At 29.8% G+C, this 16,430-nt stretch overlaps 1 protein-coding gene across 2 annotated transcripts in view; it reads right to left on the bottom strand.

Moving 5' to 3' along the window:
* LOC129951502 (uncharacterized) overlaps nt 1-16,430 on the bottom strand; it is a 227,404-nt gene that overhangs the window by 165,685 nt on the left and 45,289 nt on the right. For both annotated transcript variants that reach the window (XM_056063690.1, XM_056063691.1), the window contains exon 3: nt 11,439-11,605. In XM_056063690.1, the coding sequence (XP_055919665.1) occupies nt 11,439-11,605 (167 nt within the window). The remainder of the gene's footprint in view (nt 1-11,438; nt 11,606-16,430) is intronic.

The following is a 16,430-nucleotide window of genomic DNA, read 5'->3' as shown; positions in this document are numbered from 1 at the left end:
ATTTATTACAACTGGATTTTTTTGTATGTGATTATGTTCAGTCATTTGTCAACACAGATAGGGCCGATTATTTTGAGACACCTTGGAAAGAATATTTAGTACGTTAATCTGACATACGTCCTCAATTGCTGAAAAAGTAGTCAAAAATTGGGCTTCTCTGCTGCAATTTATTTGAGCTTGTCACGGCGGCACATGTTTTTGATGTAACATATCCATTACTTAACCGTTGACAACCATTTTTAATCCGGGTAAATTGATTCCAGAAATGACAATGCGGAGGCTCCAGAACTGGGCTCTGACACTTAAGGTCTATAGTTATATGAACTCAAGTACAGGCCTACGTACAAACATGGCCATTAAGATGCGTTATCTTTTCAAATCTATAATTCGATCAAGAAGTGAATTTGGTCTTGGAAGATTTTGGTACCGGCCCGAAAAAAGCTGAATTGATATAAGTTAATAATCTTTAAATAAAGCATTGAATAAGGTTGCTGCTAACATATGGAATGGATGGTCCGGTCACCTTGGATGGTAAATACCGAGTCAGATATCAAGCCAGCAGATTGTGATCGGGTCGGTATTCCCGAGGTGATGCAGGCTAGAGTAATGAGGTACGTCCATGATGAAGGCCACTTTGGTGTTTCTAGAATGAAGCAACTGGCACGCCAGTCTGTCTGGCTTAACAGTCTTGTGCAGACAAATTTATATGATTGTGGCAAATATATCAACTGGTTTCCAGCGGATGAGGGCTGGGAAAGAATATATTAAGACTACGTAGACTTTTTATTCAAAATTGCCATTGGTCTCAATTACTCAAGGACTTCCAAAAGGGATTTTTAAGGACCAGCTTTTCCATATGCTTTGAGTTCAACAAATTCAGAGCAGCTTTTTTCATACATCATCGAACGGAGAAGCAGAGAGGTTTGTCAGAGAATACAAGGAGTCGTTGAAGAAGACCATGGCGGAGAAGAAGCAATCTGATATCATTCTTTAGACATTCCTCTCTACATATCGATCAACATCTGGCGAAGTTTTACTCTAGTCGTCAGCGTAATTATCTCATTGTCGAATACACGGCAAATTGTTTTCAGATTTTATTCCCGAAAAAAAATGTACGCAGAAATTTTACATCTTCATAATTTCACCGTTCACAAGAGGTTTTGCTTTTCGAAAATTAAAAATGTGCCCTTAAGGCGTCATCTAACGTGTTTTTGAAAACATCTGTATGTAGTTTATACAAATGGTGGTTATTTAAGACGCTACTAGAATCAGATTCGGCTTTCCAGATATCAGTTGGATTCTAATACAACCTTAATAGGATAATTGAAGTCTGTTGATTCTGGAGGTTTCTACCTCGAGTGAAGGTAACCTCGAGATCAATAGCAATACGAATTTCGAACTTTATAAACAGGTTGGCAAAAATGATTGCATTACTACCAGTAACACTTCAGATTCAATAAAACAGACGTGCTAGTCACGGAAAGTTATTCAATCATTCTCCGATTTCTACGGGAGAAGATCAAACCGGGTTAAGAAGAAGATAATTTAAACCCTAAAGAAGTGGAACTTTTTATTTTCGAATATTTGGAATGTCAAATAATGAGTTATTAGTGACGTTAAGGTTTTTTAGTAATTTGGAATACATAGCGTTTACTTCAATTTTTAAAGCATAACTTTAAAAAGAATATTTTAGAGCTACAGTTGCGAAGGTCACTTTGCCACTAATATCTAAAAAAAACTAGTTTTTAATATTAATATAAAAAAGTTATTCGAAATCCTTTAGATCTCAAGATTTCTGCCTTAAGTAATCCAAAGTTTCAAAACTGCTAGTTGAAAGCTAAATAAAAAATTTAGTGTGTGAAAAAAGCACCAACTAATCTTAAGTACGACTTTTCAAGAAAACTGCTCCTAGCGGTGTTAAAAACTACTGATTTAAAAAATTATTGTAATAGCGTTGTTAAGAACCGAAGACCACATCTAAAAAGACTGTTAGTTTTTTATTGGTTTGTCTGTAATAAACTCTAGAAAGATGTTATTTTTTAAAAGCGACTATACCACTTCTAAATCCTTTAACTATAAACTCACATCATTATCCTATTCTTAAGCAAACCGACTATAGCAACCATACGTAATATAAAAAGCCAAGTAAACAAATAAACAGTGTCATCATAATTGCAATATAGCTTTACTTCCTGATTTTATAATAAAGGTTTCCCTCACTCAAGGTAAAGATTATACATTTTAATTAAAACATCTTCACTTCATGTTGCATTGGAATATTTACTTGATTAAACCTTAAGTGGCCTCAAACAATTTAAATCCTAACTAGCTTAAGTAACAATTTCAAGTAGACTTTGAGAGCACACAAAACTATTTCATTGAATGGCTCTTGAAAGTAGACATCATCCGCATTCTGTATAAAGCCGATTGTTAAATCTCTGGAAACTCATAGCAAAGTATATTATACAATAGAACCCACACAAAATAACATCGTTACAGAATCCTATACGCAAAGTTAGCATATCCCTGTTTAAGAATATTAGTATTCCTATTCGTAGATACGTAGATACAGGCTACACAGAATAAATTTTATACTAAAGCCAATTAAGTTAATAAAGCTCATGTTTACGTTTAATCTTTGGAAACGATAAGTTTTAGGATTATATGCACATAGGCAGACTTAAATTTTGTATTTTAAGCTTGTCTTAGGCTTGAAAAATTTAATCAACTATTCTAATTCTTGTCTACGGTGTGATAGTTGAGTATGTCAAAGCTGTGTTGATATTTCTGTTCAATAAGATTTAACATATTATTATCATTAATCATTTAAAAAGAGAAAAACATTTTCAAATTGTTCGTTAAGGGCTTCATCAATGAGCAGAGACAATCCAATATTGTTTACACTTGTTCGTGTGACTTTAAGTTGCATCTCCAGAAGCCTTGAAGGACGTAAATATTCCAGCTACCATTGAGGCATTACAGCTAGATTTAGATTTATTGGAAAAAGTAGTGTTAAGTTCTACTGATAGAATAGAATATGGAACTCATAGCTCATAGCGGCTGCGGCTAGAAATCATATTCAAAAACTAAATATCATGAAATTATTTACTAGGTTATAATAGCCGTGTTTTTTTGGGATTCCAAACATAGTGCAGTGCTTGAATTACGATCCACAGTAGTCCTGTTTTTATTTTTAAATTAAAGACAACATTTCAAAAAAAAATTATAATCAGAACTTAATAAAATTGACAGTTTTAAATGAGGATAATTTCAAAAACAATTTTTCCTATTTTCCATCGAATCCAAATAAAATAAGAACTAAAGGATAATGGTTCTTAGATAATGGTCTAACTATGTGTAGATATAAGTGCAACAGAAATCGATATATTTCTTGGCACTAGTTTTTTGCAAGATGTGAGGGCTAATTTTGAAACCAGTCACACGCCACTTAATGGCCACGTTTCTAAGAAAAAAAAAATAGAAAATAGGTAGCGAAACTAATTCAATGCATTGCATCTTGACGCGTACAACTCGCTGATCTTAAATATGGTTTCGACAGATGTCTAAGTGGCCGCGTTTTCACGGCAGACTTTTGGGAAACCATTTGAGATTAGTTACTTTGACTTCCCGAGTAAGAATATCTAAATGAGAGACGTGTAGGTGGGCGAGTTCTCCAGACACACGCGATTAAAATCACGGGTTCTTTAAAAGCTTGAAAGCTCTTCGATGCCAGAGTATAATTATAAACTTCCCATAGGAAGTTATTGTAATGGGTCGGATTTGTCCAACTGAAAATTTTGACATTTCTCGACGTTTCAAGGTCCCTAGAGTCTAAATAAAAGATTTTTAGGAAGATGTCCGTATGTCCGTATGTCCGTATGTCCGTATGTCCGTACGTCCTTACGTTCGCGACGTTTTTTTCGTCTTCCATAGCGCAAGAACTAGATGAGATTTCAACTTCAAATAAATTTTGTTATACAGATAATAAGGCAAAAAGATGCAGAAAGGGCTCTCAAGAAAATTGCGTGGGTGGTTTTTTTACCATAGCAGTTTGAAAAAAAGGTGAAAATTTTGGTTAACCCTAAATATCTTACGAACTAAAAACGCTAGAGCCTTGAATTAAATTTTATATAATATATTGAAACGTGATACCAAACAGGTATATTTTTTTAAAAAAATCAATATAACGGTTTTTTATAAATGAAAAAACTGAAAAAAAAATTTGTCACCCCCAAAATTTTACGACTGAAATATGATTTCATCTCTAAAACAATTTTGTGCAATGTTTTTGACATCTGATAAAATTTTGAGAAAAATCGAAAATCTAAAAAAAACACTACTCAAAGTTTGTAAAAATTGAATATCAATTGAAATATCTGTTCAAAAACTTTAAATTTAGACTTCAAGCTTATTTTATCTTATAAGAAATATTGTTTTCAACATTCTGAAAAATGTTGAGAAAAATCGAATTGACAGTTTTTTTACAAAAAATAAAAACCTAAAAAAAATGTATAATAGTTGGTAAAAATTGATTTTCGACTCAAATAACTTTTCAAAACTTTGAGATATTGTCTTTAATTTACTTTTATCTTTCAAAGAATCTTGTTGTCAACATTCAGTTAAAGTTTGAAAAAAATCGAATTGACAGTTTTTTTTTACAAAAAATTAAAAACCGAAAAAAAATTAACAAAAGTTGGTAAAAAATTATTTTCGACTCAAATATCTTTTCAAAAATGTGAGATAATAGCTTTTTACTAATTTTTTCTTAGAAGAAATATTTTCTTCAACATTAGGATAAATTTTGAGAAAAATCGAATTGACAGTTTTTGTACAAAAAATTAAAAACCGACAAAAAAAAATTAACAAAAGTTGGTAAAAAATGATTTTCGACTAAAATATTTTTTCAAAACTTTGAGATAATAGCTTCTTACTAATTTTTTCCTAATGGTCCACTTTTCAATGACTCTTTCCCATAGATCAGGCTAAATATGAGCCATGGCTTATGTTCGCCTTTAGCTGTTGACGGTGGCGCCTTAGTAACGTCGTTTTCAAAAAAGTACGTACCAATTACGCCGATAAATCCACAACAATCGGCAACTTTTTCAGGATCACCTGATGAACCTCGCGTGGGATGGTGTAGTCCTATATACGGTAATTTTGTTTGTTAACACAGCCATTCATCCAAAAATGCGCCTCGTCACTAAAGATGATTTTTTGGCCAAAATTGGAGTCCTCTTCCAAATGATTCGAAGCCCCGTCAGCTAATAAATAGTGTTGTTTATGGTCATGAACTCCAGGGTCAGTTGGGTCTTGTACAGGTGTAGGCTCAAGTCCCGGCGCGATGTAAAATTCAAGGCAAAGTATACACTCCCTCGTGTTGGGCTGAACACTTTCTCGGCCGATCTTGCGTTCCTTGAACAAACGGGTGTTGGCTGATTGTTTCCTGAAGCGTTCGTTTCAAATTTAGCCACCAAACGTTGAAGAGTCGACTGTGAAGGGCCACCACGTCTATCGTAAAATGTTCGCAATGGCCACAACGTTTACGTTAACGAACACACATTTTGATAATAAAATTTTATCATTTGAACGTGCTGTTTAATCGTGTAACTTGTCATGATGATTTGGCATAAATAACTGAATAATAAACAAAAGATTTTACAGATGTCACCAAATCAAAATGGCCGCCACGGGGCGCCAAAATTTACCCGCCCAATTGAAAAACTCTTTACATGAATTATGCACATTTTTGTTTAGTTTACAAATAATAACATAGAAAAGAGTATATCGACGCGCAGAGACCTCAAAGATCAATTTTATGCTAAGCAATATTGAAGACTTGACAAGATATTCTTTAGGTTTTATTCTGAAAAGTAAGGCTCTAAAAAAAAATTGAAAATATGCACTTTCAAAAAAGATTGAATATATAAGTTGAATCATGAGTTTATTGGAAAAACAAACAATAATTAATAATAATAAAATAAAAGAAATTCTGTCAAAATTTTAGAATAATCTTGCTTTTTGAAATGAAGTCAAAATATTTTTGTATATTGGACACCACTCTACGGACACTTCCATCTAGTTAGTCTTCAGAAGATGTAAAGAAGCGCATTTGAGGATATAAATAAAATAAAGTAGGTGGCTCTATATCTCGTGAAGAACCAGGGCCTGGTGACTTACAAACCTCAAGCATTTACATACATATCTTGGAGGAGTTGTACATTTCTCGCTAGAGGCAGCACCCAAGAACAAATCTTGTAGGGATTGAACCCACTATGAAGAAGAATCTATGTAGGTCCTAGCCTCTGCCTTAATCGACAGCTTACTTCGAGTGCCTACGGCCCGAGAATTTATCTGGCCTTAGCTAAGCTTTCAAGAAGGCTAGTTGATGGGTTAATATGATTTAAGCCCATATAAAGCTTAAGTTTATTAAGTGCATTTAGAAAATAATTTTACATACTAAAACAAATTTTTATTTTTTTTCAGTGTTGACCGTCATGTGAGCGTAAAAGTTTGTTTCTAAAAAGAACTTTTTACACAATAAACTCCCGTTTGCTATGGCTGGAACAAGATTGTAATCAAGGTAACTAGGTCAAGGATGTGTGTGCTTGCTTTTTCATTTCCATTAACGCAATTTCATGATGATGATGATTGCATGCAAATAAAAGGAGCAAAATTACATGTATCCCTCTAAATGGTATACTGCTACATCAACCCACTTAAGGATTCGTTTGTCTTCACGTCCGTCGCGTCATAGTCGTCTGTCGTCGGCGCTACGTCAAATGTAGTCGACAACGATTACGACCGACGAGAGACGTTGCTTTCATCTCAATGTGTTAAAAATGAGTTGTTGCGTGATGTGGAATCTTTTAGCTCTACTTATTATAAAAGAAACTCTCATGTTGACTATTTAACTCTGCTTTGAATAAGTATGCTTCATCAGATATTCGTAATGGAGTAGCATCGTATACCTACAACCTACTATAAATGACAGAAGTAATCAAATAGAATAAATACCTACTTATACCTATCTACCTATAGACATACATGCATGTGAACTTTTCATCAGCTCATAAAATGGAATCCGAAGGAAAAATGTAAGAATTCCTTTGACATTTTATTTAAAGTCACACTCACACAAAACATATTGAATGTGAAATAAAATACAGGTAGGTATATGAGGTACACAAAGCCGCCCGCAGGTGGGCGAGCAAGGGTATTTGCCACCCTGTGGCTATGAACTTTGACTTTTGTATACCGATGCGACAGGTTTTATAAAGAATTTAAAATTTTGTTCTGCGGTTTGTATTGAAAACCGGTTTAGCATTAACCGTTTAGCGTCTCTTTCAGATTTTTGTAAGACATGTAAAATCTAACGACTTATTAAGATTTTTCGAATATTATAAAAAACAATATAAATAATTCAACTGATATTGAAAAAAAAGGATTATAGATTTGGAAAGCCATAATGGATTTTTTTTAAAAGCTACTTCATAAATGTAGATATATCCTTAAAAAGCCTTATATTAATGTTGTTTTAAATTTTAAAAAGATATGTCTCAAAAACTGAAGTGTTACAATCATTTCAAGGTCGGATTTTAATCAAAGTCATCAAACCCGATTTAAAAAGTGAAATTGTATTGCTAGGAAAAAAACCTTGCTGACCAGTGTATGCACGCCTGCGTGTCGTACGATCCTCCAAAGATTCTGTTTAAAAACTATTTCCTGTATTTTATTAATTTCCAATAGGAAGTTATTGTAATGGGTCCGATTTGTCAAATTGAAAGTTTTGACATTTCTCGACCTTTCAAGGTCCCTAGAGTCGAAATAAATTTTGTTTAGAAAAATGTCTGTGCGTGCGTGTGAACGTTCGTTCGTACGTCCGTACGATCGCGACGTTTTTTCGTCGTCTATAGCTCAAGAACCAGAAGAGATATCGATTTCAAATAAATTTTGTTATACAGATAATAAGCCAGAAAGATACATAAAGGGCTCTCAAGAAAATTGCGGGGGTGGTTTTTTTACCATAGCAATTTGAAAAAAGATGAACATTTTGGTTAACCCTAAATATCTTACGAACAAAAACGCTAGGGACTTGAAATTGTATCGTGATATCAAAGAAATATATTTTTTGAAAAAAATCCATTTAACGTTTTTTTTATAAATCAAAAAAACTGAAAACAAAAATGTGTCACCTCCAAAATTTTATGACTAAAATATCATTCGATCTCCAAAACAATTTTGTGCAACGAAGAATAATGTTATTGACATCTGATAAAATGTTGAGAAAAATCGAATTGACTTTTTTTTATAAAAAATAAAAATCTAAAAAAACATTACTCAAAGTTGGTAAAAATTGAATATCGATTCAAATATCTTTTCAAAAACTTGAAATTTAGGCTTCAAACTTATTTTATCTTATAAGAAATATTGTTTTCAACATTCTGAAAAATTTAAAAAAAAAATCGAATTGACAGTTTTTTTACAAAAAATAAAAACCTAAAAATAAAATTAATAAAAGTTCTTAAACATTGAATTTCGACTCAAATATCTTTTCAAAACTTTGAGATATTGGCTTTAAACAACTTTTGTCTTTCAAAAATATTGTTGTTAACATTCAGTAAAATTTTGAAAAAAATCGAACAAAAAATTAAAAACCGAAACAAAATTTAAAAAGTTGGTAAAAAATGATTTTCGACCCAAATATCTTTTAAAAAAATTGAAAAAATAGCTTCTGACTAATTTTTACTTATAAGAAATATTGTTTTTAGTATAAGGAAACATTTTGAAAAACATCGAACTGACAGTTTTCTTACAAAAAATAAAAAACTTAAAAAAAATGTATAAAAATCGGTAAAAATTGATTTTCGACTCAAATATCTTTTCAAAAATTGTAGATATAAGCTTGGAACAACTTTTATCTTTCGAAAAATATTGTTAAGAAACATTCAGTCAAATTTTGAAAAAATCGAATTACCAGTTTTTTGACAAAAAATTTAACAAAAGTTTGTAAAAATTTACTTTCGACTCAAATAGCTTTTCAAAAATAAAAAAATATTGTCTTCAAACTTATTTTATTTCACAGAAAATATTGTTTTCGATATTCAGTAATTTTTATATTAAAATCCAACAGACCGTTTTTCATAAAAAATAAAATCTACAAAAAATATTACGCAAATTTGGTTACAATTGATACGAGTACATATAGACAAACTTTTAAGCAAGACCAATCGACAGACGGGATGGGAAGTTATCAGTATGGATCGCATCCCATCCTCTTTTTTAAAAATGTACCTGCAAACATTTTTTTTAAAATGTAATTTATATCTCTAAAAAGCTTAATTTTTCAAAAAATTTATGTATTTAAAAATCGTTAGTGTTTTTAAAAAAAATGTGTATACGTATAATCTTTAAATTTGGTCAAAAAAAAACAATGACATTTTTGGTCCTCAAATATTATAGCAACAGTAAATGGGCGTAAGCAAATAAAATTATGGAAGTCCATTGATTATTTCTTCAGAAAACTTAGAAACAAAGTAACGATTTTATTAGGCGTACCCTACTGGAGCAATACAAACATATTTTTTTGTTATTGAAGGAAGCCAAACTAAGGAAAAAAATTGAGAACATTTTTAAAAAGAATCTATCGGTGCGTTTTTGAGAAAATTCGGATTTTCGATTTCTGACCAAAAAATGTTTCTAATGTTATTTTTAGTCTAGGAAAATGAAGAAAATGTCTAACGCTAATCGTCTACAAGTTTTTATTTCCAAATATGAAGTCAATCCATCCAATTGTATGGGCTGTTGGGGCGAGTACAGATAGACGAACGTACAGGAAACCAACTTATTTCGACTTCTCTACCGTTGGATTCTCATGTTTAATTTAAATTCGAGTTCGATTCTTTACTAATGCAATACTTGCCATATAGTTAAAATAGGTTGCAAGTAAAAATATGAGTAGTCGACTGAAAAATTTCAACAAAAAGTTAATGGAAAGGACCCTGAGAAAAATCTTGCTAAAGCCTATGAAGTTATGGGTAACGGGTTGTAAAATGTTGAACTTTAATGCCTGTGCGACTTAAAATTTCATGGGAACTGCCTCTTGCTAAAAATGGACAAATTCTATAAGAGTAATTCTTGTCAAGAAAAGTGCTTCTCATGTACTTTCAAATTTGGCATAAAAACTGTAGGGTCTCTATCGTAATATTATTCTCAAACAGCTTTTCTTAGTGCTGTTGCGCTACCTAATTTATTTTTGCGTAAATATTATTTTTAAACTCTGCGCCGAAATCTGACTAAAAAAATTATATCTGCTTCCAAAAAAGTGTACTTTTATTATAAATAAATATACAATTCAGGTTGTACCATCAGTTGTTTTTTATTATTTCGCCACTGACAGCTTATTCCCATTCAAAATTTTGACAGAGATCAGTATCTTGTATGGGATTTTCTAAAAGGACTTCAGTAATCATCGAACTGTCACTGTCAATTCGTTTAGTAAACTCAACGTTTTTCATCATGTGAATATCTGTACACATTTTCTACTGAAATTCAGAGTCGGTGACCATAACTTTAAGACGTTAACTCCAAGTCTATAAATATTCGTTGGGTGCCAGACAGACTACTTTTGATCCCAACTATTCAATTAAACTGCATTCTCAAAAATTGGGAAACGCTCAAACCACATTATGGTGTATTTGGCGTAAGAATATTGGTTTACTACCATACAAAATCAAATTGACTTAAGAATTAAGGCCTGTGGACCATTGAAACGACGTATGTACGTTGTTTGATAGGGCAACTTGTCAAGTCCTCATTGGAAACCCTTTTACCTCTGTGGAACGAGGTGCTTTAAACACATTTAAAAAATTAAAAAAAAATATATTTTAGAAGTAAGTTGTTTGAATTCCAAAAAATTCATTTTATGAAAAGAACTTATGGCCAAAAGACAATTTTTTCAAGACATTCTTATACGAGCTTTTCTAAAATTTTATACCAGAAATGATTTACTGAAAGTAGTTTATATATTTGTTTTTTTTTTTTTTCAAAAGCAGACTTATATTTTTGTAATTATTAGAAAATTTTGTAAGGTTTATTATGTAATTGACATGTTTGAGAAGTTATTGAGAAATTGGTTTGTCCCTGGACTTAATTAATAATTTCTAAAAAACATCACAGGAAATGTATTCTTCAATGAAATTTAAAAATCTTGGGTTTTTCAACAAATTGTGGTACATTATAATATGACGTCTTCGAAAAAAATATCACATTAAAATCACGATAAACAATGTTGAGTTTTGAGAAATGTTGATACCATCTCTTGTTAAAATGCTTTCAATTTTGAAATAAATTCAATTTTGTTAATTTTTTTTTGTCTCAGTACATGATTTAAGAAAATATATTTAAAGGATTTAAAATCTTTGGAAGTTTTCCAAACTTACCTTTTGACTTGTGGCATTATTATCTGCACAGTATGTTTGCAGGCTTCGATGCAGGATCTTCGTAATTTTCGAATTTTTTCACGTAATTCAGGACAGTCTTTTGATTGGCCAACGTGGATTAGCATGTCTCGAAATAATGCTACTTGACTGTTAATTTCAACGATAAGCTAGAAAAAAAAAATAAAAATAAATCAATACTAAATTTTGGAACACTTAAAAAAACATCCTGTTTTTTATATAGAGCAGTATACAAAAACAAAATAAGCTTATGAAGTTTATTAGGCGAAAACTTATATATTTTACATTAAACAAATTAATATCTCCAAAATAATTATAAGCAACGAAGAATAAAGTTTTTGGAATATTTTCAATTTTTAGAAAAATTGAATTAAAAGTTTTATTACAAAAATAAAAATCTGAAGTAGTTTTTCTTCTTAGAATATTAGAATTTGTACACATTTATTTTTAACTTGAATTTCTTGAGAACAAAGATGGACACATTTTTTTCAGTTATTTCTCCAATACAAAACATTTGTAAAAATTCTATTTCATTGCTTACATCCTTTTTGAAGTTCCCTAAATGATAATGTGACTTATTTTTCTTGTGCGCTACTTTGACCTTTGATGAAAGGGAAAATTTTCATCCTGGGCAACTACGTTAACAAACGAATTTGTAAATTTTTAATCTCGCAAGACTCGTAAGTAGTTTTCAAGGAGCAAATGCATCCACAGAAAAATGACAACTTAGTTCGATTTTTCGATAATTGACGTCATAGGACTTTTTTCTTCACAACTGAGGTCAACGTTTCGGTCAACGATAATCGTTCCATAGCTATCTCAACCGACTTTTTGAAGCTGTTACCTTAAACTATTAACAAGAAAAATCTTTTTGAAAAAAAAAAATAAAAAAGCTAAAAAAATAATAAAAGTTGATTTTTGACTCAAATAATCTTTTTAAAAATGTTGATATTGGCTTCAAACTAATTTCATCTTCAAAAAGATACTGTTTTCAATATTCAACAAAATTTTGAGAAATATCGAATTGAAATTAAAAAAAGAGGCCAAAGAGTTTGTAGGTTTTCGTGTTGGGTTAAAAAAATTGTTAGCCAAGTTATTCTTACAAATTTTAAAATTACCAACACTATTTTCCATACAAAGAAATAGTTTAGTTTGAAAATCTAATTTTATTAAAAAGATTTTTAGTCGAAGACAATTTTTTACCAATTTTAGTAGCATATCTTAAATTTTTACAAATTTGGTGAACGAAATTAATTTGAAAGATATCAAGAACCGAAAATAAATTTTTACCAAATTTGGGTAGGTACTATTTTTTGTAGATTTTATTTAAACGGACTGTTGGATTTTTACTTAAAAAAAACTGTTGAATATCGGAAACAATATTTTTTGTGAAATAAAAAGATTTTTAAGATAATATTTTTAATTTTTAAACGCTTTTTGAGCCCTAAGTACATTTTTACCAAGTTTTATTATTTCTTTTTGTTAAGTTTTATTTTTTGTACAAAAAACTGTCAATTCGATTTTTTTCAAAATTTATATTAATTTTGAAATCAATATTTCTTATAATTAAAAATAAGCTGGAAGCCATAATCGAGTCGAAATCCAATTTTTACCAATTTTGAGTAATGTTTTTTATGTTTTTGTTTTTATAAGAAAAATTGTCAATTCGACTTGTCTCAAAATTTTACGCGATGTTAAAAACATTATTTTCCGTTCCCTTAAATTGTTTTGGCGATAAAATCACTTTGTATTGGCATAATTTTCGAAGTGACACAATTCAAGTCTTTAGCGTCATAGGTTCTAGAGATATTTAGGGTTAACCAAAATTGTCACCTTTTTTAAACTGCTATGGTAAAAAAATCACTCATGCAATTTTCTTGAAACCCCTTTCTGCATTTTTCCGTCTTTTTATCTTTGCAACAAAGTTTATTTGAAGTCGATATCTCTTCTGGTTCTTGAGCTATGGACAATGACAAAAACCTCGCGAACGTAGGGACGTACGTACACACGCAATCACAGATATCTTTCTAAAAATCTTTTATTTCTACTCTAAGGACCTTGAAACGTCGAGAAATGTCAAAATCTTCAATTAGTCAAATCGGACCAGATACAATAACTTTCTATGGGAAGTTAAAAAAAAAACGTAGACAAAAATTGATAAAAGTGGTTAAAAACTGATTTTCGACTGAAATATGTTTTCAAGAATTATAGCTTAAAATTTAATTTTTTTAAAAATATTGTTGTCAACATTCAGTCAAACTTTGAGACATTAACCTAAACAAAACATTACTAAAAGTTGGTACAAATTGAGCCTTAAATAATTTTCAACTCAAATATGTTTTCGAAAAATTGAGATTATGGCTTTAAACTAATTTCATCTTACAAAAAATATTATTTTTAACATTCATTAAAATTTTGAGAAAATCGAATTGACAGTTTTTTTTACAAAAACTAAAAACCTAAAAAAAAAGAGGCTGGGATGCGACCCACACTGATAACTTCCCATCCCGTCTGTCGATTTGTCTTGCTTAAAAGTTTGTCTATATGTATTTACTAGTATCGATTTTACCAAATTTGTGTACTATTTTTTATAGATTTTATTTTTTATGAAAAAACGGACTGTTGGATTTTTATATAAAAATCACTGAATATCGAAAACAATATTTTCTGTAAAATAAAATAAGTTTGAAGCCAATATTTTTAATTTTTAAAAAGCTATTTCAGTCGAAAGTAAATTTTTACCAAGTTTTAGTATTGTTTTTTTTAGAGTTTTATTTTTTGTAAAAAAAAACGTCAATTCGATTTTCTTCAAAATCTATAAGATAAAATTAGATTGAAGCCAATATTTGATAGTTTTGAAAAGATATTTGAGTCGAAAATCAATTTTTACCAACTTTTGTTAAATTTTTTTTTAGGTGTTTATTTTTTTGTACAAAACTATCAATTCGATTTTTTTCAAAATTTTACTAAATGTTAACAACAATATTTTTTGAAAGATAAAAGTAGTAAAAACCCAATATCTACAATTTTTGAAAAGATATTTGAGTCGAAAATCAATTTTTACCAACTTTTATAAATTTTTTTAAGGTTTTTATTTTTTGGAAAAAAAACTGTCAATTCGATTTTTCTCAACATCTTTCAGAATGCTTAAAACAATTTTTCTTATAAGATAAAATAAGTTTGAAGTCTAACTTTCAAGTTTCTGAAAAGATATTTGAATCCATATTCAATTTTTACCAACTTTTGTTAATTTTTGTTCGGTTTTTAATTTTTTATAAAAAAAACTGTCAATTCGATTTTTTTCAAAATTTTACTAAATGTTTACAACAATATTTTTTGAAAGATAAAAGTAAATTAAAGCCAATATCTCAAAGTTTTGAAAAGATATTTGAGTCGAAAATCAATTTTTACCAACTTTTATTAATTTTTTTTTTTAGGTTTTTATTTTTTGTAAAAAAACTGTCAATTCGATTTTTCTCAAAATTTTACTGAATGTTGAAAACAATATTTTTTATAAGATAAAATAAGTTTGAAGCCTAAATTTCAAGTTTTTGAAAAGATATTTGAATCGATATTTAATTTTTACGAACTTTGAGTAATGTTTTTTTTAGATTTTTATTTTTTATAAAAAAACTATCAGTTCGATTTTTCTCAAAATTTTATCACATTTTTAAAACATTATTTTTCGTTGCTCAAAATTGTTTTGGAGATGAAATCATATGTTAGTCGTTAAATTTAGGAGGTGACACATTTTTATTTTCAGTTTTTTTGATTTAGAAAAAAAACTGTTACACAGATTTTTTTCAAAAAATATACTTCTTTGAGATCACTTTACAGTCTATTATATTAAATTTAATTCAAGTCTCTAGCGTTTTTGGTTCGTAAGATATTAAGGGTTAACCAAAATTTTCACCTTTTTTTTAAACTGCTATGGTAGAAAAACCACCCACGCAATTTTCTTGAGAGCCCTTTCTGCATCTTTCTGCCTTATTATCTGTATAACAAAATTTATTTGAAGTCGATATCTCGTCTGGTTCTTGAGCTATGGACGACGAAAAAAACGTCGCGAACGTACGGACGTACGGACGTACGGACGTACGAACGTACGTACACACGCACGCACAGACATCTTTCTAAAAATCTTTTATTTCGACTCTATATACCTTGAAACGTCGAGAAATGTCAAAATTTTCAATTTGACAAATCGGACCCATTACAATAACTTCCTATGGGAAGTTAAAAAACAGTACTATAATTGGAAAAAATGTACGGTCGACTCAAATATCAATTGGCTTTAAATTTATTTTATTTCACAGAAAATACTATTTTCGACATTCAGTAATTTTTTTATAAAAGGCCAGCAGTGCGTTTTTTCATAAAAAATGAAAATCTTCAAAAAATAGAACGCAACATTGGTAACCATGTGTATTCCCATTATCTTGTGAATAATAGAAGATATTGACTTCAAATTAATGTCATTCATCTAATTTGTATTTGTTTATTTAAGAAATAAGAACTTTTAAGAAATACTACAAAAATTGCTAAAAATTATTTTCCGACTAAAAAATCTTGTTAACAAAAATAAAATTTTGAAATCAAACTACATATTTCATTATATGAAAAATATTGGTGTTTATTTTCAAACTTTTAGAATAATTCAATTGAAAACTTTTTAAACAAAATACGTAAACCTACAAACCTTCTAAGTGTGGGTCGCATAACAGCCACTTTTTTCAACATTACATTTCTTTCGAAAGACAAATCATGGCATTTCAAAAACATCGTTTATTGGGTTTTCCTTTTTCTTCGAACAAAATTCCAAAAACAAGGACAGATACCGAGAACTTTCAAAAGTATCAATTTTGTTTTCAACAAAATGCTTAATAAATGATACGTTTTCATATTTTTACTTAAATTTTATACACATAAAAGAACTTTAAAGAATTAAAAATAATATTGCAAAACTCAATAAAA

Source organism: Eupeodes corollae, chromosome 3 (assembly GCF_945859685.1).
Source record: "Eupeodes corollae chromosome 3, idEupCoro1.1, whole genome shotgun sequence".
NCBI lineage: Eukaryota > Metazoa > Arthropoda > Insecta > Diptera > Syrphidae > Eupeodes > Eupeodes corollae.
The sequence above is the reverse complement of the archived record's forward strand: the minus strand, read 5'-3'. Positions and strand labels throughout refer to the sequence as shown.